The 25941-nt window shown below is 41.0% G+C and overlaps 1 protein-coding gene across 1 annotated transcript; it reads right to left on the reverse strand.

Moving 5' to 3' along the window:
- Window positions 1–701: 701 nt before the first annotated feature.
- LOC139474022 (uncharacterized) lies at window positions 702–24327 on the reverse strand. The gene is made up of 11 exons (XM_071256880.1): window positions 24267–24327; window positions 21472–21571; window positions 20220–20335; window positions 13950–13997; window positions 9894–9987; window positions 8708–8814; window positions 7732–7782; window positions 5674–5694; window positions 4548–4647; window positions 2073–2179; window positions 702–899 (listed from the first exon to the last, which is right to left on the reverse strand). The coding sequence occupies exons 1-11, from the start codon at window positions 24325–24327 to the stop codon at window positions 802–804; spliced, it is 903 nt and encodes a 300-aa protein (XP_071112981.1). The 3' UTR covers window positions 702–801.
- Between the last annotated feature and the right edge of the window lie 1614 nt (window positions 24328–25941).

Genomic DNA, 25941 nt, shown 5'->3' on the forward strand with positions numbered 1-25941 from the left:
TAGTCGTTTCGCAGTATACAAAAAATCGTTTCCATTTCCTATCAAGTTATGTCTGTCCTGAAAACAACTTTTATCTGAAGCAGTTATTCCACTCGAGACATACACTTAACATGAAATGGGAATATACCTTAATTAAGAAATAAATGACAAGTTGGAGTTGTTGATCGTACAATAAAACACTGCAGGGAGAATAAACCATGACGGGCGCAGCGAGTTGTTTATTTCTTATATGAGATATCATCATTTTGTACAGCCTCTTTAAGGATGATGATGAAATGTAAAAGCTTTACAAACATTTACCTGTATTTTAATAATGATGAATCCCTCAATAGAATCCGATCTCGGCAATGTCGGACATGTCCATTGTATGCACAGGTAGGTATTTCCTGCATATTCTCACAATTCTCACGGCTATTATCTGTACCTTTTCTCCCAATACCTATTGTCATATCTCTCCCGCTTTTGGATGCGATCGTTCGGTCATCACGTTATCTGCGTTGCCCAGGTGGATAGATCCATGGGGGAACAACTCACAGGACAGTCCCCTCTCAAAAATAACGTTGTCCAACTTGCGACGTCAAGTGACGAGCCCATGTTCGAATCTCAAGGATTGAGGTCATGATAGAAATATGTTTTATCGTGAAATAAACCACGCTTCGTTCTTAATTGTTCTTTGCGATTGAACGCGCAGCTATCTTATATTGTCCTATAAATAAACTGTTTATATATAACAAATATACCATACGTTGTACACCATCTGATATAACCTTAAGTACACACATACAGGGTATACTGGGGTGTCTATCTGACAAGAAGGGCCAGCAGGACCGTAAGAAGACAGACTACACCACTGCGGACAATTCCAGCCGAATCAGTCGTAGGGAATACCACTGCAGGACCTGTGAACAAAGTCCAAATAAAGGAACAATCGTCTTCCTCCCAATATCTGATCATGTCCAAAGTGCAAATCTATCACTTTAAGAAAGACAAATACTAGTTGAAATTATAGCATATAATTATAACAATAAGGAAGATAATTTATGGATGTCAACTTCTTTATTATGAAGAACACAACGTTTCAGAGTATATGCTTACTCCTTCGTCAGGTGAATAATGTTCAATATTTCTAGCTTTCCTTAACTCGGTATATCCAGTGGGCTAAAAGGGTTCTTATTATACCTTCAACAGTGTGGCCACAGAGAGGAAGAAAGGGCCTTCTTGCTAACTTGTCAAACATGGTAAACACTTTCTTACCCTAATACCCGTGTGTGGATTGAGAAGCAATTCCAACACTTCAAGATAACAATGAGTTTGTTTCAAGATCTTGGGTTTGGAGGATGACTTGGAGCCGTATTCAAACAACAACTTAGTTTTGACTTATGTTTCTTAAAATTGGCTTAGCCAAGTCAGAAACTTATGGGGCGGTCGTGTAGCCTAGTGGTTAAAGCGTTCGCTCGTAACGCCAAAGACCCGGTTCGATTCCCGACATGGGTACAATGTGTGAAGCCCATTTCTGGTGTCCCCCGCCTTGATATTGCTGGAATATTGCTAAAAGCGGCGTAAAACCATACTCGGTCACTCACTCATAAACTTATGTTGGTATTCACGAAGCGTTTCAGTCTAAAACATGACAAATTCTGCAGTCAGAGACTAAGTCAATTTTACCGGAAGAGATCACGTGATCGCTAGGGACTAACCCAGCAATTTTTAGCCTACCAGGGGATCTCTTTTTACTAAGAGAAAGATAAACGTCTTCGGGGAATTCCCGGCCAGCACATACGATAATAAACAGCGCAGCGAGCACCGGCTACATAGGACCAAGACAGAAGAATCGAAAAAGAGACGGCCAAGCTTTACAATGGAAGAAGTTTTATTGCTGGCGGAGGTAGTGGCACCCAACAAGGTGGTGCTTCATAAATTGTGTCAAGTACTAAGATGTTTTAAGAACAGTTTTATTTCATATTCGGGTCGAATCGGCAGATTTGGAATGAAAGATTGTCATGTATTTAATGTGCCAGACACACCTGTTGGTTTAAACACATGTTTACAAAAACAATATAAAAAAATCTTACAAGTCGTGTCCAGATTCTTCGCCGTAATGGTTCTTAGAGCTTGGAGGTAGACACTGTTCGTCTTGCACGTCTGTTTGTTGAGACATTCTACGTAGATTTCAGCAGCTCTGGAAAATGTAACAATATTATCAAATTTAATATCCGTTGTCCAGAAAGTGTCAATAATGAAATGAATACTAGTTTATGTATTTTTATTTTGAACGTTTTCTGTGAAAATAATTCCTGTTTAAAATAACAATCTTAAATTGTGATATCTTTGTTAGCTGATAGATATTCATATGTATGCAGTAAAATATACGTTATGTTGATCACACGCCATCTACACAGGTGTTACTGTACAATGTAATGTCTAACATCTATGTTATAACTGTTTGAAACTTTGTTTATCAACTCTCTCTTAAAAGATCTCAGATCGCCCCGTGTCTTACAGCTGGAAATGCAGGCCATTACGTTTTGAAGAGGGCCTATACGTTTTGAAGAGGGCCAATACGGGTTCAGCGGGACACTGCGGGTTTGAAGAGGGCCTATACGTTTTGAAGAGGGCCAACACGGGTTCAGCGGGACAATGCAGGTTTAAAGAGGGCCAATACGTTTTGAAGAGGGCCAACACGGGTTCAGCGGGACACTGCGGGTTTGAAGAGGGCCAACACGGGTTCAGTGGGACAATGCGGGTTTGAAGAGGGCCAATACGTTTTGAAGAGGGCCAACACGGGTTCAGCGGGACACTGCGGGTTTGAAGAGGGCCAACACGGGTTCAGCGGGACAATGCGGGTTTGAAGAGGGCCAATACGTTTTGAAGAGGGCCAACACGGGTTCAGCGGGACACTGCGGGTTTGAAGAGGGCCAATACGGGTTCAGCGGGACAATGCGGGTTTGAAGAGGGCCAACACGGGTTCAGCGGGACAATGCGGGTTTGAAGAGGGCCAACACGGGTTCAGCGGGACACTGCGGGTTTGAAGAGGGCCAACACGGGTTCAGTGGGACAATGCGGGTTTGAAGAGGGCCAACACGGGTTCAGCGGGACACTGCGGGTTTGAAGAGGGCCAACACGGGTTCAGCGGGACACTGCGGGTTTGAAGAGGGCCAACACGGGTTCAGCGGGACAATGCGGGTTTGAATAGGGCCAATACGGGTTCAGCGGGACACTGCGGGTTTGAAGAGGGCCAACACGGTTTCAGCGGGACACTGCGGGTTTGAAGAGGGCCAATACGTTTTGAAGAGGGCCAATACGGGTTCAGCGGGACAATGCGGGTTTGAAGAGGGCCAATACGGGTTAAGCGGGACAATGCTGGTTTGAAGAGGGCCAACACGGTTTCAGCGGGACAATGCGGGTTTGAAGAGGGCCAATACGGGTTAAGCGGGACAATGCGGGTTCAGCGGGACAATGCGGGTTTGAAGAGGCCATTTCTGATTTGCCCGGCCAGTACGACATTTGCGCCTGCTTGCTCTTACATTATAACAGAGACCCTTCATGAGCACGTCAAAGTGTTGTCATCATATTTCATTCGATTGTTAAACATTTTGAAGTTTTCTATCTCAGATTTGATGTATTTTGGTGAGTGGACAGTTTTGGCGAAAACTCTTTGAAGCGCCATAAAATGTACAAGCCGATGTGGAGTACCCCCGTCTTAAGCGGGGAGTATTCCTTTTTTTATTTGTGAGTTTCCCGTGTGTTTTTATGCATTGTTATTTGGTACAGATAGCTGATTAGTCGTATACATGGCTAATCTGAAAACGCCCATGTAATAATACAATAGACATTAGTTAAGTGGTGAATTTATAATTTAAAGTCGCAATATCTGAGCTTTGTTGTGAAGGAAACGGAAAGGAAAGTATACGTTCATAGAAAACCTCAGTTTGACAGATTAAATGATCACTTTATACATTTCTACGAAGTTTGTATTTGGCGTATCCTTAAACGGGACTCAATAAATTTAAATTTGCATCAAGTTAACCAAGATGTACTTGTATGGAATGTGCAGAGGTAGAAACAGAAACGTGACCCCTGTACTCAAATCTATATTAAAAACTTAATGAATATTTGGACTACAAAACAAGTAAATCAAACATAACCAACATCGCCAACGTCCTCTCTAAACACGTGGGGAACAGAACCAGACTTTAGATGAGTGCCATTCCAAATGTCGCCCTTCAGAAATATAGACTATTCATCTTTCATTACTTTATCAATTACCGGTAATAGGATTGAGTGAGTGAGTGAGTGAGTTGGGTTCAACGCCGCTTTTAACAGTATTCCAGTTATATCACGGCGTGTGATCTTAATGTGGGAGGAAATCCCGAAGTGATGCAGGTCATAGACGTTTACCACTTTGGTGAAACCCACGAGCACATGCACGAGCACATGCCCCCGGTAATAGGATTGTATGTCATAGTTTGTGTTAACATTTCGTTTTGTTTATTCAACTGTTATATCCGGACATTGTCACAATAAGAGTTGTCATGAAAAGTACTTACGTGCAGATCGTGCTGGTAGCCGCGTTGGGTGTGTCGACCGCTGCAACCACAGCAGCACTGCAGGCGTACATTTCGTTGACGTCACAGTGAGTGATGCTTGCTACGTCCAAAACAGTGAGATAATCAGAAATCTGATTGGTGAATTATTAATTATTTTGAATAGTCTTAATTAAATTATTATGAATAAAAACGCATATTCTTATAAAGTTAAAATACACATTTTAAGTGGCCTTTACATGCATGTGTGTATATATTTATATCATTTGTTTTGTTTGTTTTTTGTTCAACGCCGCACTCAGGAAAATATTCCACCTAAATGACTGCGATTTGTAAATATTCGAATCTGGACCTTACAATCCAGTGATTGACATTATGAGTATCGATCTACGCTATAGGGATGCGGTGAGATGCATCAACCAAGTCAGCTAGCCTGACCACCCTTCGCTTCTTTCGACTAGCATGGGTTGTCGAGGAGCCGGATCATAACGGGATCAATCTTGTGTTTTAGGACATGTATGTACTTGTTATACCGAGGTAGTGTAGATTTCCTGTACCCTTTATTGCCGAAAGGTCAAAGGTCGACTGACACGTGGACCAGGTGGCATCACAGTGTGACCTGGCTTATTGAGTGTCACCATACCTCGATGTTGTTCATGCTGTTGACCACTTGTTTGCTTGGATCAGACAAGAATATTTACACCCTGTCGTGATCAAGCTCCAATACTGCTGACATCAATTAAATTCAGGGTTAACGCATTCCCGCATACATCTCTCTTCCTCCGAAAGGGATGACGGGTTAGAATTGGTCCCCAGCAACCTATTCTGGTCGTTAAGGGATCGGATGGTCAGTCAGGCTCTGTGATTTGTTCACATGGTTTTATAGAATCTTTGCTCACAATATCAATCACTGTACTGTCTGGTCTAGACGCCATATTTACAGGCTATAACAGTAAGCCGGAATATTGCGGCGTTTAACAACCAATAAATTCTCCACATTCTCAGTAAATGCGAGAATGCTCAGGTCATGGCCAAACAAAACGATGTATAAAAAGACCTCCAAATACACAAAGGAATATCGCAATCTATCAAACTCTCCTTGATATGTCGCAACGTTTACGGTGTTTACCTGGAGTTGTGGAGCCAGCCCCTGAAAGGCAAGTAAACACAGATGAAACAGTAAACCTCGAACATCACCCGGGTAATCTCCCTTCCAGAACTGACAGCACAAACTATAAACACCATTACAGACCCCAGGGTGAGTGAGTGAGTGAGTGAGTGAGTTTGGTTTGGAGTAACGCCGCTTTTAACAGTTTTCAAGTTATATCACGACGTGTCAGCTTAATGTGGGAGGAAAGCCCGAAGACGTTTACCACTTCGGTGAAACCAACGAGCACGGGTATGGTGCTGACAAACCTAGAAACATAATCGGGGCGAACCTGGATTCGAACCCACAATCATAGGTTTCTGGCTTGCCCAAAGGACGCAACTCTGCAGAGCGAATCGCGGCGCCTTAGACGACTGGGCCACCGTGCCTCCCTACAGACCCCAGAGCATCGATAAATCAAAACCATTGTCCCATTCCATTTTCAGCTCCAGCATCAGATACTCATCCACCTTTCAGCCCTAGACTTAAAGGTTCCTTTCAGAACTATTTTCATTTAACTTTACCAATTACTTTAGTTCTGGGACTACGCGAGTTCATCTAATCAGTTAGACCTCTCCAAGAACCAATGAGACGTCTGTCACACACTCATCTGGCCCAGTGAAGACGATGTCATGTTTGATTGTGTAAGAATGCTTGTCTGAAGCATATCTGATACATTCCAAACCCTGGGTAAATATAACTGTAATTCTATTTAGCATTGCAGAGATATTTATATATTTCCTTTGGAATGTAAGTGCAAAAATACTTTCGATGCATCTTTAAATTCGATGAATGTATTTTCACCACGAGTTACATAATACAGTAAACTACGGTTATAACGAACTTAAAGGGACCACTTATTTTAGTTCGTTATAACCTAAATTCGTTATAAACACATATATAGAATATATACAGCAAATGGCTGGGACCAGTTCGTCATATCCGCCAGTTCGTTTTAAGCGTGTTCGTTAAAAACGTAGTTTACTGTAGGTGGTTGGAATTAACAACTTCCTTTTCTTTGTGACTGGAAACATCTATTCAATTTCTGAATCCCTTGGCTTACTTTATGAATCATACTGTGCATTATGTGTGTTCATTTTACCTGTTTATCCAGATTATCTTTGATAAAGAACAGTTGCCACATGCTTCGTATAATATACATCACAACGAGGCATTTGGAGAAACATATTTGTATACCCTTAAGGTATCAGGAGCATAGGTATCAGTGACAAAAAATGATGTCCGGTGCAATTCCCATATGTACCATATGTTCCTGTATTAATTTAGGTAAACAATTAACCTGACTTTGCATGTGTTTGTTACAGGTGCCGGTTGGGCAGGATACGCTCACCTTTTCGCGGACACCTGGTTTCATTACTATTTAATAGTGATTCATAAACACATGCTCATGATGCAGTCGGAATTGTACAATCGACTCTGCTTTATGCAGAGATTTCTGTTAGATATGGGAAGGGTTTTGTCGCTTTATTTGACTGTTCATTTAAGATTGCAACCGTGCAACTGTCACTCAAATACAAGGCATTTCGAACACTGCCATAAGTTCATCGTAACGGTACATTGTAGGAAGACTCGTTGGCTGCGGACATTTAGACTAACATCCCTGCAACAAAATGAAACAATTGGTCCGTGTTTCCCACGCCACCAGTAAAGGAGTTGATAAATGAGATCGGGTCGTTGTATTTCTGTTACACGATTGCGTGTCAATTTAATGTCGGAGGGAAGCCCGAAGTTATACTGGAGACGTGACCATTTCGTTGAAACCCACGCATGGGTACGGGAAGGTGGTGACAAAAACCATGGGAGGCAACTACACACCAAGGGAGGCAACTACACACCAAGGGAGGCAACTACACACCAAGGGAGGCAACTACAACTAAGGGAGGCAACTACACGTCGAAGGTCACACTGACATCTGCCTTAGTAGTGTACCCAGAACAGGCTAAAGGAATGAGTGAGGTTTGGTTTACGTTGCTTTGTTAACGGGATCTGGACAAAGTGGCTTCGGTAGTGAAGGTTTACCTGTTGTAGTTGTTGCAGGCGTGGTCGGGTCAGTGAAGACGACGTTCGGACCTTGAAATAAAAACAACATGACGTCTTACGTTTTGGCGTGAACACTTATACAGATAAGACATCACAAAAAAATGAAAAGAATTTACAAAACTTTTCTTTCATGTAGATATGTTTGCTTCATATTAAATGCAGTACATCTAGCTATGTATTGTAAAGTTATGTACGTGTGCGTCCATAGCATTGAGTAAGTGAGTTAGTATGGTTTTACGACGCTTTTAGCAATATTTCTGCAATATCACGGCGGGGACACTAGAAATTGGCTTCACACATTGTACCCTTGTCGGGAATCGAACCCGGCCTTCGGTGTGACGATCGAACGTTTTAACCGCTTGGCTACCCGGGCACCCCCTGATAGTTGTCCAACGTAACCAGACTGTTCTGTCATATCCAACCTCTATATATCCAACAATGAGTGAGTGAGTTGGGTTTAACGCCACTTTGAACAGTATTCTTGTTAGATCAGGGCGTGTCAGCTTAATGTGGGAGTTAAACGCCTAAACTGATGCAGGTCACAGACGTTTACCACTTCGGTGAAACCCACGAGCACCGGCATGGTACTGACAAACCAAGAAACATAATCGGGGCGAACGGGGATTCGAACCTATCATAGGTTTCTGGCGAGCTATATATTTCACAATCAATGTTTAAAATTTTACAAATTTTCCCATTTGTTATATTATGATCATATGACAACGAATTCGTCAAAGTCGAAAGTCAATATATAGAGAGGTGAAATTTACTGGTGTACAGCAGCTATTAAATAGACAAATTAAAAAAATAATAAACGACACGAATTCTCTCCAACATGTTTTTGTTCCCTGAAGAAAAAAATATGTGTGTGTATATGAGTGTGTGTGCTTATAGTAAGCGTTATGGTTAGAATGTGCTACAGCATTACGAACAAGATTAAGAACACAAATCTCACAAGTTCGGGAAAGGTTCCTGGATGTGGTGGTGACGAGTGCTTGAAGATAGACGGGGCTTGTTTTACATGTCTGTTTCTTGAGACACTGTGCATAACTCTCAGCAGCTCTGGCGAAATAATGTTAAAACTTTTAAATACATTTTGTCTCGATATTTGATGAATTCGAGAACATAATCTGCTTCATCTTCCCGAGACACGGGAATTAACTGACGGTGAAGGTCCAGTTTCGACCTTTGCCGAACTTTTCTGGAATTTCCAAGCTCGACCGTAGCGCCACCAGTAGCTATTGCGAGTTATGCCCCTTCTATGCCCCTCCTATTGACCAATCAGATTCCACCTCTCAAGACGATCTGATCGATGATCAAAATATATACTGTAATGAACGGGTCTTACTTCGGGAAGTGCATCAAATCATGTGAGCACTTTGATTAAAAACATGAAAATATTTGGAAAATATTTGTCAACGCCCCGATGACGGTACACATCGTTTGCAAATCCTGCAGTCGGCCGAAATCAGCGCGTTGAAATCCATGTTATTACGGACCGGGTGTCGATTTCGTTACGCGATTTTGATGACTTTGCATAGACTCTTTAGTGCAGCCAAAATTTAACTCCATAAATGCAGCCTAGTTCAGCAAGGATGGAAACTGGACGTTTACAATCAGGTAACTCCCTTGACTCGGTAAGTTGATTCTGCTGCTAAGACTATGATAACCTTTCATAGTAATAGCTACACCAGCTGGTGCTTACACACTTAGTCAGTAATGTACGTTACAATATAGTCTGTCATACAGACCCTGAAACAAATATATGCAATACAGGCCATGCAAGCCTATAATGGTTGGCAAGTCTAGATTACTTCAGTATCAGAAAATGAAGAAAGTCTCTGGCCTCCTTTTTATTATATTTTATAACTATAATTTTAAAAATATGTTCATTTCAGAGACTAGATGTTAGTCTAGTTACAAAGGTTCAACACAGACTGACATAACAGCTAAACCGCTAAACATGCACCAACGCGCCGCTAAACATGCACCAACGCGAGCAGATCCGTTCAAACTAAAATCTTGATTGAAAGAGGGAATGACTTTTTATACGTCTTATAATCTTATTATATCTATAAGTATTGTAAACATTTTATGAACTGCTGATAGCGGCAGGAGTGGGATGCAAATATGTTACTTACGCGCAGATTGTGTCGGTATCCCCGTTGGCTCCATCGACCGCTGTTACCACGGTATTACTGCATTCGTACATTTCGTTGGTGTCACAATGGACGGCTAGATAGGAATAAAGAATCACCAACATTAACATCATCATCAACAATAACATGTACACACCGATTCAATATCCTGTCGTTCGCCTTCCTTAAATTGAGTTCATAAACTGAGCAGAAGAAAGATTACACTTGCAAATTAGATTTGACCCAAAAATTACAAAATTATCAAAGCTTTAATAGGCTGAAAATAGTCGATGAACAAGTGCATACTTAAGTTCAAAACCACAAATATGATACTCGTATCATACACATCACCATATTATAACCATTTCTTATTTGTTTCATATTTAGTCATCATCAGACCGTCTCCGTATCAAGTGGTAGAGCGCCGCCCGGAGAGCGGAAGGTCCGGGGTTCGATACCCGGCCGCGTCATACCAAAAGACGTTAATAGGTGGTGCTTGTTGTTACCCTGTCTGGCGCTCGGCATTAAGGGGCTAAAACAAGGACTGGTCGGCTCGGAGTCAGTATACAGTGTCTGAGTGGGGTATTCATGTTAAACTGCGGCATGGTATCTCAGTGTGCTAGCACTATAAATCGGCATCTGTCAGGACCAGAACAAGCAGCCACACACACATGTGCCTGCACGTCGCTATCTAAGTGCAATAATCTTTGGCGCAACGTTAAACCCCATTTCACCTTACCTAATCACCATTAGGTCTATGCCTGGCGGTTTACTAAGGCTGTCGTTGCAGTCGGCGATGACGTTGATGTTGTCAAAGGCATTCGCCACCCACCCATCTTCTAAACATATAGCTATTCGAACAGTCATGAACGATCATAAAGATACGACCAGATATCCCCAGTTTGATTTTATCAAAACCAAATGTTATCGAATACGTTGAACAGTATTTCAGTTAACCTACGGCTTGAGGTGGGTGTTTAGCTTGTTGTTTTACACCGCACTCAGCAATATTCCAGCTATATGACGGCGGTCTGTAAATGACATGCATCAACCAAGTCAGCGAGTGACCACACGATTCCGTTAGACGCCTCTCACGACAAGCACAGCCGCCTCTTACACTAAGACCTGCATCACTTCGGGCTTTCCTCCCACATTAAGCTGACACGCCGCGATATGACTGGAATATTGTTAAAAGCGGCGTTAAACCCAACTCACTCACTCACTCGCGGGTTGCTTGATGTGGAAGGAAAGCCCGAAGTGATGCAGGCGTGAGACGTTTTCCACTTTGGTGAAACCCACACACAGGGATACGGTGCTGACAAACCTACGATCATAATCTAGGCGAACCGGGATTCGAACTCATGACCATAGGTGACTGGAACGCCATGGGGAGACAACTCTGAAAGGCAGCTTGCAGCTCCTTTGGCGACTGTGCCGGTAATGCACCATGTGTGTGATGAACATATGCAGCCAAGTGTTAGAAGGTCGTCAAATAACGTTGATATTTAAAGATACAATATCTGTTTGGTTTTATATTATAACACACTTATTATATACTTATTATAACGCTGCAAAATAGATATTCCATTCATCTAATACGTAGACTGAAACTATTAATATCGAGAGGTTCGCCAAACGACTTCATAGTTCTTAGAACAATATTCTATTTTGTCGTGTATTGTATATTTTATGGCGCTTCGATGTTCAGTTACGCGCGTAGGATAAGTCCTGTCCTGTCCTGTCCTGTCCGACCTAGCCCACCACATCCTATCATATAATATTTCTATTCTATTGATATTAGATCCTGTTATTAGAATAGGTCCTCGGCAACCTATGCTTGTCGTTAGATGCGACTAACGGGATTGGGTGGTCAGACTCACTGACTTGGTTGATAGCGAGGCATCGTAGTCCGACGATGTGGATCGATGTTCACAATATCAATCACTTGATTGTCTGGTCCAGATTCGACTATTTACTAACCGCCGTCATATATATATATGGGATATTCCTGAATGAACCGTTAGACCACAAACAAACAAATAAACAAACAAAAAACAAAAAACAAATTGTATTAATGCGTTTTAATATTTACCTTGTGTTGTGACCGAGTACCCGAAATATAAAAATAACATAGGTAAGTAGTTTCACAAGAAGCTGATATCAGATATATTTTTGATATGACGTTCCTGACTCAATCGGTCATTCAATCAAGCATACAGTTGTACAGTTGTAAGATAAATAATACTTTAGGTCACATGTCCAGAGTCTTACATCTCTGTCGATCTCATTTTAAAAACATTTCATAAATATAAAGCTATCAAGCGTAGTACATCAATATCACATGATTTAAATAAATTTGCAAACGTAATATTACCTTTATAATATTTCTGTAATGAGGTAAAAAAAAAGTATTTCTCAAGTGAATATATTTCTTACATACAAAAAAGACATGAGGCCACAAAAGGTCACATTCTTTACATATATATTCTGTATGAGGTATATTTAACAATGACCTTTTACGAATAATGTAAACTCGAAAGTTGTGAAGAGATTTTCAAAATTTACACATTGATCTAACAAATCGTTTGTCTCTGAGTACTGTTATGTATTATTCGGGTTGCAGAAGAGATTTTATTTTAGCATAATGCACTAAAAAGTAGACGACTCTGTACACTGTGGTACCATGATTGGAAATATATCTCTTAAGCGTCTTCTAAACGCAGATGTTCTTATGTTCTTATCACCAACATCTTGGAATAAACACACGTACGCAAAATCACCATAAATAACATTTGACTGCACCTTAAAAGCTTGAGTTTAAGACATGTCATGATTTTAGAGACTCCTCATCAGTGGACATTCATTCATTCATTCATTCATTCATTTTAACACAAATTCGGTTTAACGCCACTTTTAGCAGTATTTCAGTTGCTAGTATACCACAGTATGTCAGCTCAACGTAGAAGTGATGCACGTGTGAAAGCACGTGTATGGTGCTGACAAACCAAGAATCATAAACAGGGGAATCTGAGCTTGGAACCCACACTAACAGAAATCCTGGCGCACCAAAGTGATGCAACTAAATACACCCCCTCCCAACCCTTCAAATTCACCATGCTTACACATATTTCACAGCACCTCCACACTGCCTTTTTATTGTACACTTCTCGTCCAGGGATTGACTAGTCGTTACACTAGCTGTACTAGTTCATTACATACATATAAAGAAGCGAGAACACTTTCCAAGAGACGTTTCGAAATCAGGGGTCAATTACATAAACCATGGGTGCCTATCTTCGTATGCTACACACCACACCCCAGTAAGAGACAGTCTGGGTTAACGACACTCTTGTGTCAATATTTGAACAACGTTATGGTGTTGTATGAACATCTTTACCATGTTGTATGAACAACGTAATCGTTTTGTATGAAAGATGACAACGTAATCGTGTTTTATGAACAACGTTATCGTGTTGTATGAACAAGGTTATGGTGTTGTATGAACAATTTTATCGTGTTGTATGAACAACGTGATCGCGTTGTATGAACAACGTTATCGCGTTGTATGAACAACGTTATCGTGTTGTATGAACAACGTTATGGTGTTGTATGAATAACGTTATGGTGTTGTATGAACAACGTTATCGTGTTGTATGAACAAGGTTATGGTGTTGTATGAACAACTTTATCTTGTTGTATGAACAACATAATCGTGTTGTATGAACAACGTAATCGTGTTGTATGAACAACGTAATCGTGGTGTATGAACAACGTCATCGTGTGGTATGAACAGCATAATCGTGTTGTATGAACAACATAATCGTGTTGTATGAACAACGTAATCGTGTTGTATGAACAACGTAATCGTGGTGTATGAACAACGTCATCGTGGTGTATGAACAACATAATCGTGTTTTATGAACAACGTAATCGTGTTGTATGAACAACGTTATCGTGTGGTATGAACAACGTAATCGTGGTGTATGAACAACGTCATCGTGTGGTATGAACAACGTAATCGTGGTGTATGAACAACGTTATCGAGAGGTAAACGCTTACCTGATGCAGTTGTAGTTGTGGACGTGTCGCTGAACGCGACGTTCGCACCTGGAAATACATACACAAACAAATAGAAAACGTCAACGCTGAAGAACAATCAATGTCGATTATCAGCCGAAACAGATTCCATTGGGCGTACAAGGTATAAATGTTATAAAAATCAGTGAAGGAACACACGACGTGCCGTCGCAAGTCATCTAAAACATTTGAAGAATATCATTTTCTGGAACTGCTTCCCAAATATTGTAAACGATGGACACTCAAACTTGATTTTGTAATTCAAAAGTCACAATCGGTGTTTAAGAATATGGCAAAACATTGGCCCGATTTGGAATAAGGAGCTGTTGAATGTCTTTCCGGTTGAATGAAATTCAAGTTGAATGTGGTTATCATCGAAAGGAAAAGGAAACTCGGCAATCAAACGTTGGAATTAAGAAAACAATTCTTTTACATTACTTCCATGAAAATAATATTTTATTTTATCATGAATGACCGGTAATGTATAAAGATATTCCTCGTAATATGTATGTAAAGATAAATGTCAGAAGTTGCCTTGTCATTGCCAGCCTAGCCGTTGAAACAAGGTCGACATACGTGAAAGATATGACTTGATTATTCACTGTTAGCTCGAGTTTTGAAACATGCAGCGACAGTAGAATATATCCTGCAGTTTTATCGTAAGAGAGACAGTGGAATATATCCTGCAGATTTATCGTCACAGAGACAGTAGAATATGTCATACATTTTTGTGTCGTCACAAACACAGTTAAAATATATCCTGCAGTTTTATCGCCACAGAGACAGTAGAATATATCATACATTTTTGTGCTGTCACAGAGACAGTTAAAATATATACTGCAGTTTTATCGTCACAGAGACAGTAGAAAATATCATACATTTTTGTGTCGTCACAGATACAGTTAGAATATATCCTGCAGTTTTGTCGTCACAGAAACAGTAGAATATATCATACATTTTTGTGTCGTCACAGATGGAGTTAAAATATATCATGCATTGTGTCGTCACAGATACAGGTAAAATAGATCATGCAATTGTGTCGTCACAGATACAGGTAAAATATATCATGCAATTGTGTCGTCACAGATACAGATAAAATATATCATGCAATTGTGTCGTCACAGATACAGATAAAATATATCATGCAAATGTGTCGTCACAGAGACTACAATATACCAGAAAGTTATACCATATCATCATATCGTATCATTATATCATACCGTTTTGTTATCACAGACTCAGTAGAATATATCATACAGTTTTATCGTCAAAGATAACGTAGATTTGCCATACGGTTTTATAGTACTAGATATATGATGCAGTTTTATCTTCAACGATAAGGAGAATTTATCATGTAGTGTTATTGTAATCAACGCCAGAGTACAACCAGTCTCGACCTTCCGACGAAAAAAATCCATTGGTCGTAAAGAAAAAAAATAGTTGTGAACTATACACAGTAAAAAAAGTGTTGCACCCCCACATTAATACGTTTGATACATCACAACATTTAAAACGCCCGACTCTGGTTTTAATGGTAGGTATTCCTTGGGGATCTGATGTGAAATGTGTAATGTTTTCGGAGGGAAGATGATCACCAAAACGTAGCAATCAGCACGTGAATTGCATGGTGCATGACATTTGCAGATTGCAGTATCTTCTTAAGCTCAACATCGCCTATAAAAGATGTTCTCTGACAGCCCAGTTTATTGTAACCCACAATGCCGGGTAGACGATTGTCAGAAGCAGTCAAGTGGCAGATTATTGGCCTTCATGGAGCAGGTCTTTCGTTCAAGGAGATTGGCAGAAGAACCGGACATCACTACTCAACAATAAGCCGTTTGGTCAGAAAACACGCACAAACTAATGATGTAAGGAATCGCAGACCCACTGGCAGACCACGTAAGACCACAGTTAGAGATGACAGAGCGTTGTTGAGGGTGGTAAGGCGTCATCCATTTGCTACAAGCACAACCTTGAAACGTCTTTGGCTTCCTCGTCAACAGTTCAGTACCCAGACCGTGAGAAATCGTCTTAAAGCTGCAGGGTTGAAGTCCAGAAGGGTTATCAAGCGACCTAAACTCACAGACAACCACAAACGACTACGTCTAGCCTGGTGTAGACTGAGACAGAACTGGAACTTGAGGTCCTGGAGAAGAGTCCACTGGTAGGACGAAAGCAGGTTCCTTCTGCATGTTGTTGATGGCAGAGTGAGAGTATGGAGGCGTCCTGGAACAGCTTATACTGCAAGAAACATCATGCCAACTGTACCATATGGAGGTGGATCTGTTATGGTCTGGGGATGCTTCTCATTTGATTGTAAGCTTGATTTAGTGACCATACGAGGCAACTTGACAGGGGAGCGCTACATCCAAGAGGTGCTGAATCCAGTTGTGGTGCCCCATTTTGACAATCATCCACTGGCCACCAGACCGATATTCATGGATGACAATGCCAGACCACATCGTTCACGAGCTGTGACCCAGGTTATCCACAACAATGCTCTGACGCAGATTCCATGGCCAGCAATGAGTCCAGATCTGAATCCTCTGGAACATGTATGGGACATTGTGGGACGCCTGATTTATCGTCGGGACCCTCCTCCACAGAACTTGCGTGAATTGGAAGCAGTATTACACGAGGAGTGGCAGCAGCTGCCCATGGAGCGATTCCAACGTCTGGTGAGGGGTATGAGACGATGACTTCAAGCTGTGATCCAAGTGCTTGGTGGAAGTTCTCGATATTGACTTACTGTGTTCGTCAAATCTCCATATGACATTCTTACCCTATTGGATGAATTTGGTCACTAAAAATTATTGAGATGTCACCATACTTAATGCGTCTTCGTTGTTCGTTCATTTTTCGTAAAAGTTCAGCATGAGATTATTACATGCCATAAGGTCATGGAATACCCCATTTAAGTTCATTGTATAGACAATACACTGGTTTGTTGGTATACACGAAATCCTGGTTATAATATTAATTCGGTTATCTTTACACCCTTTCAAAACACCCCTCCATGAAAAAGTATAGGGGGTGCAACACTTTTTTTACTGTGTATATATATTAATTGGACACTGAAAATCGGTAACGACACCTGGCGTCCGCGAAACGGCCATTTTGGAGCGAGTTGTCGATAATGTGAAACACAACAAGCGGAAACAGGCCACACAATCCCGTTCTAAGACTCAAATACCCAAACATACGAGACAGACAATTAGCAGCGTTTTAAAGAAACATTGTTTTCAAGTGAAATCTTCTGTGACATGAATCAACCCCACTTTCTGCCACGACCGATATACTTGTATATAGCAGCTCTTTCAACATGGTGGCTTTAACACTGACACACCCTCTACCCTTGAGCTGTCGTCAGATTCCACATTGACCTGGCTGAAGCATTATTGCGACACTTCCTCCTGGTATTAATAAAAAACCCTGTTCGGCGAGCTAGACCGTGATATATCGACATATTGACACGGCGTCCTGGTGACACGAGCAATGTCTGTTTAACATGATGGGTTAGGATTACGGTAACGGGTACTCAACGTTTTCCAGACAATCCTTCACAGATGTGCCAGATATTAACCTGAGCAACGCCCTATTTGACCTGGAATTCCTCAGTCTCATACAGTCGTATGTGTACAACTTTCCTTTCAGAGGCATTCATCTATTGACATTGTACAGAACGTTGACTGTTATGAGTATTTATTGTTTTAATCACTGAGTGCATGCACATGTGTACACAACGAAACCCCGTTAATCCGGACTATCCCGTTCTCATTGTCCCACCCGGATTAAACAAGTGCCCGGATTAAGGAGTTATTGGTATGGACTAATGTCGTATACCCCGATGTCCCACAATAAGCGTCCGAAAGCGGGGTGTCCGGATTATAGAGGTCAATGTACCAATGATCGTCCACGCTGTGCATTTTGTTTCTTCTTCCAAATATCCGAATGTACGTCACAAGCCGAGGTTGCCCGTATATTGGCAAATCAAAACGTGTAATTTCTCGACGATGGGACTAGTATCGTCAAACGGGTGGGGTTACAATGAGTGAATGAGTGACTTGGGTTTTAACGCAGCTTTTAACATTATTCCTGTTATATCATGACGTGTCAGCTTAATGCTGGAGGAAAGCCCGAAGTGATGCAGGTCTCAGACGTTTACCACTTCGGTGAAACCCACGAGCACGGGTATGGTGCTGACAAACCTAGAAACATAATCGGGGCGAACCGGGAATCGAACCCACAATCATAGGTTTCTGGCGTGTCCAAGGGACGCAACTCTGCACAGCGAATTCCGGCGCCTTAGACGACTGGGCCACCCGTTCCCCCTGGTTACAATGAGACCTGGGTGAGGCGGGCCTAACAAAAACGACGTTTAGACAAGATATTCTCATTACATTAATTTCACAACGCAATAGATTCAAATTTCCTGTTATCAATAGAGAATTCCGTGTAATACCAAGGAGAATTGCAACATCGACCTTTAAAAACCGGCTCTATGCAGCCCGCCTGAAAACAAGGCGTCGTGTAAAGGATGTGACCCCAACAGCTTACCACTCGGTGACTTTGCTGATCGCGTGTCCTCGTACCTCGACGGCATGGACCGTTGCTCCAATAGTCAACTTCCATTTTATGTCGAGTAATATTCCAGCAGCTCCAACATTTCATAACTTTTGAGGTACAATCGAGATCGGTCATTCATGGAAGATTTCAAAGAGCGTAATACAACTCTTGAACAAATGTCGTTTGACCCGGGTTACAACTTTTAAGGTATTAGTAAGGGCGTTAAAAAGGTAAGTGACCTTAGAAAATAATGTCCAGGGACCAAAATGATGTCCGGTGCAATTCCTTACTTTTGCTTTGCCTTTGCATGTGTTTGTAGCTGATGCCACACTGGGGCAGTATAAGCTCACATTTTTCGCGAACACCTGGAACACCTGGTATCATAATTATTTGTTTATGATTCACAAAGATCTGCTCATTATATAGTCGGAATCGAAAAATGGATTTTGCTTTTAACAGGCATTTCTTATAAATTTGGAAAAGATTTCGCTTTAATGTACCATTTTACAACCTACATGTTCATCTTGTTTACTTTTGAGTAACAAAATGAAACACATCCCAACTACATTCCCACAAAGCTAAATTCAATATACCATACACAGACATCAACTTGCCCTTCTTAAATCAGTGACGTTCACAAGACACATGAGGTAACATTCTCCTTTCACGAATCAATACAACCCATACAGTGACCGCATAATGTTACCATTATGTACGTCATCCAATGAATGTGCGAATACTTGACCCAAAGGATATCGTTGCCTCTAGATGTTTGGATAACCTGTATACCCGTGTACATTAATTTTCCACTGACACGTTTTCGTTCAACACTTAATAGAGACCTGCAGCGGTAGACAAGACGTTTTACTTGTTTTCCTGGGTAACATGAATAGTGTTCTTCGGAAAATATAAATTGGTGAGAAACTATCAAAAAATGAAGTGTTTCCATGACGACAGGATATATTTTGTGTCTGTGAAAGCTTTTTAGCAAATTTAACTTAGGAGCATATATGCTGGAATTAAATTTGATAACCGTCAGTCTTTTCATTTAAATCCACAATCGTATAATATCATATTTACCGTGCAGTCGCTTGCGAATATTTACACATCCACACTGATATAGATAGTTAAAAACTGCCCCGCCCCATGAGTGAGCGAGTGAGTTGGGTTTAACGCCGCTTTTAACAGTATTCACGGCGTGTCAGCTTAATGTTGGAGGAAAGCCCGAAGTGATGACAGGTCTCAGACGTTTACCACTTCTAGATTGACTCAACACTTCTATCCCTGAGGCTCTCAAAAAAGTTATATTCTGCTGTGTGGCCATGATATATGATACTATATATAGTGTGCTGGTCAAAACGTTTTCCATGCTGTGGTCCTGTCAGGACTTTATAATTAACACACAAAAAAACGATTATTAATATGTACATTTCGTTTTTTTGTAATTTTACTATTGCTTGTGTATTAATAGGGAAGTAGATATTACTTAAATCAAGTCTCATCAGTATTGACTTATAAATGCATCATCAATTAATCATACACATACACGTGCTGACGATTGGTTTCTGACATGAACAGTGCTTTTCGGAAACACACAACCATTTACATTATTGAGAAGATATTCACATGGTTATAACATGTACTTCGAATGGCAACAATTGATAGGAATAAAAAGAAAATCCTTACACATCGTCTTAAAGGTTTTGCCTGAGATGTCTGGTTTATTCTCATACGCATGGATGTATGATGTAGCATCGCATTGCGTCAGTCCCAGCATACACGTCTTGAATTTCTGAAAGGCCCTGAAAACAGAAGGCTGACATGTTCAAACCAATCACTGATGGAAGCATAAACAGTTAGATATTAGTTGTGTCCACATGTTGACATGACCCCTTAAGATCCGGGTTGGAATAAGTCTCCGTGAATCATGCTTGACGCAAGAGGCGACTAATGGGATCGGGTGGTCAGGCTCGCTTACTTGACTGATGCATATCATCGTCTCCCAATTGCGTGGATGCTCATGATATCAATCTCTGGATTTTCTGGCCCAGGATTGATTAATTCCTGACCGCCGTCATATAGCTGGAATATCGCTGAGTGCGGCTTTAAACAGTGTGTTGAATAGAGTGTAGAGTTAAACAGCAAACAAAAAAACATATTGTGTCAGTTTTAACCAGATGTTGCCATCATCAAACCAATCATTGATAGAAGGGAATAAATCAGTAGCTAGATTTTGTATTAGTTTTAACCAGATGTTGTGATCATGAAACCAATCATTGATAGAAGGGAATAAATCAGTAGCTAGCTATTGTATTAGTTGTTGCTACATGTTGACATCTTCAAACTCTAAAAACTACGTATTGACATCTTAATGACTACGATCATTATCCGAAATTCATGACGCGGTAATTTTGGAACTGCTGTGGTTATTTGCTTGTTTGTTTAATGCCGCACTCTTATATTCCAGACCCGTGAAGATCCGGGGTAGAATAGGTCTTGGCGTAAAAGGCAACTATGCTGTCATAAGAGGCTGACTATGGGGGTCGAGTGGTCAGGCTCCCTGACTTGGTCGATGCATGTTATCGTATCCCAATTGAGTGGATCGATGGTCATGATGTCAATCACTGGATTGTCTGGCGCAGACTCGATAATGTACAGACATAGCTGGAATATTGCTGAGTGCGGCGTTGAAAAACAAACAAACAAACAAACAGATAAACATCTTATATTTCAACTGTGTGACGGCTGTCTGCAAATAATCGAGTTTCGACCAGACAATCCAGTCATATAGTGTTGCAACTTTCAATTTGTTGATCGATATAGGTTTTTTTCAGTTTGTCGCTTGTGTTATCAATGAGCAGAGATTCGACACCACTCTTTTACACCACGCCCACAAGGCGACCCAATAACCAACTATTTGTCATGCTGTTTTACATACCTGCATATTGACGTTGTGCTGGTGCCCATCTCGGACGGAGAGATGGAGCACGATGCTATGGCGCTGAGGCCACATGACGCTTCAGTGTGAGCCACCAGTCCTGGAAAAACAACGGTGTTACATGTTCGTGTGTACTGCAGTACTCAACGTTTCATGGAGTTAATGTTATCGGGGGCACGGGTGGCCCAGTCGTCTAAGGCGCCGCGATTCACTGTGCAGATTTGCGTCCCTTCGGCGTGCCAGAAACCTATGAGTGTGGGTTCGAATCCCGGTTCGCCTCGATTATGGTTCTAGGTTTCTCAGCACTTTACCCGGGCTCATGGGTTTTTACCGAAGTGGTAAACGTCTGAGACCTGCATCACTACGGGCTTTCCTCCCACGCTGACACGCGGTGATGTAACTGGAGTAATGTTTAAGCGGCGTTATACCAAACTCACTAATGCTATCGCCACAGTAGTTACATGATATATACTTTATAACATATCTAATATGTTGCATGCGTGCTTGTACATTTAGATTGACATAATCTCTCTCTCACATGATTTATCAGTTAATTTTATGCACAATAAAGAAATTTAAATTCCATACTGTCTTTGCCGTTCTCTGATGGAAGCTCTCTAAAACCGCGAAGGCTATATTTCAGCCAATATTTAAATCTGTGAAAAATTCTGTCAACCTATAGTCCATTTGCTGCAAAATCATACCGATGAAATGCAATGTAGATATAAATCCGTACACAATTCGTCTTAAATGGCATGAAAGTTGTTGTTTTTTTGTCCACACCAACTCGTCACCATAATTTCAGACATTTTCATCAAGTAAAGAAAATATTGTTTAACAAACGCTATCATGTAATTGTTTGTGTTTCAATGCCTGTTGTTACAAGGGGGTCTGCACAATAAACATAACAGCTGAAGGGCCTCGTGGAAACAGGGGTAGTCTAAAATATCCCTCTCATTCATAATATGAAGCTTTTATTCCCGTCTCAACATTGTCAGTGCACCCCCTCCGACGTGCAGTAATCAAGAACGTGAAATACCAAGGTTTTCAAATCACCTGTGAATTTCATTCATGTACCGTATTGTAATAATATATTGAGCTCGTTCTGTTTGTTTTATTATTAGGGCTTCGTGCCTGCAAAGCAGAAGCCCTATTGTAATTGCAAATGTTATTATTATTATTATTATTTATTATTCCGCCGTTTTTTGTACCAGAGCTACAAAGAGAACCAGTGGGCAGAATCGCTCCAAAATCGAGAGCAACATCGGCACCAACGTGACGCAGATACCAGCAAAAATCCAACGCCGTAGGCGCAATGGCAAAGGGCAGACAACTCAAAACAATTTCAAAAATTTCAATTTCAGCAGCAAATATCTCCGAAACTAACGGTCCAATGACTACCAAATTTGGCATGCGGCAGCCCAATCAGATGCCCATCAATTTTGCCTCGACGGACAATGTCGCTGAAACGCACCGTTTGGCAGCCATATTGGATTCAAGCTTTTACACATGCATTTTAGCACTTTCTCACCACTTGGCCGCCAAATCTATCTCCTCTGAAACTACCAGAGCAAAGGCTTCAAAACTTTGCATGCTTGGTCTCTATGCACCACACTACAAATTTTCTTAGCGAAATTTTGATATCTGCTTTAATAGCCGCCATATTGAATGCTACTTCCGGCCGAAATTTGTCACCAACATAATGCATGACTTTGCAATTACGTGTTTACATGGAATCTTATCATGCAAAGTAGTTGCAGCAACTGCTTCCTATCTTGCTATTGGCCGCTGAGCATTTTCTGTTCTTGAACACATGGCAAAAGTCACGTGGTTTGGTGGCCATATTGGATTGAACATGTTGATAGCGGATTTGTCATTTTGTGCTGGGTTCGCCTCTTCCGCAATCATTTTCTCTTCCTGTATCAGCCACAGTACTTTCAAAATTTGCACATATTTTGTCCATAGTTCAAACGTCAACACTCTAGAACCGTTTTGACATATCTCAATTTGTTACGGAAATATAAGAGTTTGCTTCTGATGAAAATACTGTCCTAAATATTTTTTTAAAAAGAATATATCGTCATTGGTTTCGCATAGACATAGTTGTAAATTGGCAGTATATAATAACTTTTTTTTGTCGCACATATTTTGTTCTTACATGCATGTCAAAATGTAATTAGTTTAGCGGCCATATTGGATTCTGGAAATTTATCTGCACACAGCACATCTGCCCAAGTTCTTCGTGAATCAACGTTGAAAAGTGACATGACGCATCAGCATAGCAAGCCGAACAAGTTTTGTTCTTAGTGGCTTGTCAAAAGTTGAGCCATTTGGCGGCCATATTGGATTGAATGCATCAATTGATTAAAAACGGCATAAAACAGCATATATCTCAGACACTATGGACCCAATAGCTTTCAAATTTTACATGCGACACCGTCATATGATACTGATCATTTTACCCCCTAGACTAAAAATTGATAAATTCAACCGTTTGGCCGCCATCTTGGATTTAAGATTTTTTCTTTCAGGTTGCCATGGAAACACAACTTGAAAACCAAATGGCTTGATTTTCACAGCATGAGTAGATACAGACCATATAAAGAATTCTACAAAGTTACAGCACTGTACATTGAACGGTTTATGAGTAATGCTAAAAAAACGTTTTTGGCGGACAGACACGCGGACGGACGGCGGACATAATATTCTCCAAATCTGAATAATACGAATGATACATCAAGTCGGGGTTAAGCACAAACACCAATCGCCACCACCATACATTCAACTACAGTCACGTTTCAGCTCGCCCCCAAAAGGCATAAAAAAGTACACAAATGACCTTGACCCCGTCACCATGGTGACCTTGGTTTTTTCGAAATGTTTTTTGTCTTGCTACCCGATTCCGGTGTCAAAACTGCCAAAATCGCTCAAATAACGATTTTTAATTAGGGCTTCGTGCCTGCAAAGCAGAAGCCCTATTGTAATTGCAAATGTTATTATTATTATTATTATTTATTATTCCGCCGTTTTTTGTACCAGAGCTACAAAGAGAACCAGTGGGCAGAATCGCTCCAAAATCGAGAGCAACATCGGCACCAACGTGACGCAGATACCAGCAAAAATCCAACGCCGTAGGCGCAATGGCAAAGGGCAGACAACTCAAAACAATTTCAAAAATTTCAATTTCAGCAGCAAATATCTCCGAAACTAACAGTCCAATGACTACCAAATTTGGCATGCGGCAGCCCAATCAGATGCCCATCAATTTTGCCTCGACGGACAATGTCGCTGAAACGCACCGTTTGGCAGCCATATTGGATTCAAGCTTTTACACATGCATTATCATGTGCTATTCTGGTAGCCTATCTCCTGACGAATCCAGAACACTAAACCGTTTGACTGTAGCTCAATTGAGAAGAATGTTACAACATGTTAAAGAGGGAACTCTTTGGCCCCCGTCCATAAACTTGCAATATAGCAGAACTTTAAACACTTGTAACTCGGCTAAAACTGGTCCGATTTCGACCAAACTTCGTGTGTTTGTATACACTGGGCTTGTCCATGGCCATGTTTAATTCTAGCGACACAGAATTCAAGGCTACGGAAAGAAAAATGAAACAGAATTCATGTATAACAACATACTTTAACCTATTGCACCTCACCAGACCATCCAATACCTGTCAGACCAGGCACTCTTTAGTATATATGCAGTTCGATATTGATATGCATTCACAAAATCACAATACAGCAAACTGTGATCTGACTCTGAAAATGTCATTTTGTGGGGAAAACAGTGGTATTTTACGACACTTCAAACTTGTTCAGTAAAGACGCACAAAGAAGCGTCCTTGCTCTTGGCGCTGTACGCTATAGCATTGTCTGTAAACCTGTGGTGTAGGTTTGTTGGTTTCATAAACAAGTCCGTGGTCTTTGAGTATAATTTTCAGCGAACTGCGAATCCATTGATCCGCTATCGACTACCGAGATCACTAATCAGTCTCGGTGAATTCGAGTGTACATAGTTCAAATAAACAACGCAAGCAGAAACGGACTATAGAAATGTATTTTAACAAAGAAGTGAAAAAAGCTGCGGTAAAATATCGGCATAAGCCCCGTTCACAGCATTTCAATCTTCTTAGAACATTGATAATGTGCTCGCAAAGGACTTCTCAATAGGCACACGTACTTCTTGAATTAGTACCGACCTTGTGGTGGTTGTAATGTTCTACCCTGTTTCCTGGTCAACTGCAGCACTTTTCTATCGCTTAATTTACCGATGTCAAACAAATTTACTTCCTTATGCCACTAGCGAACGTCTGCAGAAACGGACTATAGAAATCACGTGTCAAGATCCTCATTCGGCTATGTCTGAAAGTTTAATACTCGGGCTCTAATGCATTGTCGTGCACTGACTGTCTGACCCTAATGGCCAATACACACCTTGAAGCTATACTGTATCTGCTTCCCTAA

The sequence above is a fragment of the Haliotis cracherodii genome, unplaced genomic scaffold, assembly GCF_022045235.1.
Source record: "Haliotis cracherodii isolate W230 unplaced genomic scaffold, xgHalCrac1.p SCAF_3, whole genome shotgun sequence".
NCBI classification, from domain to species: Eukaryota; Metazoa; Mollusca; class Gastropoda; order Lepetellida; family Haliotidae; genus Haliotis; species Haliotis cracherodii.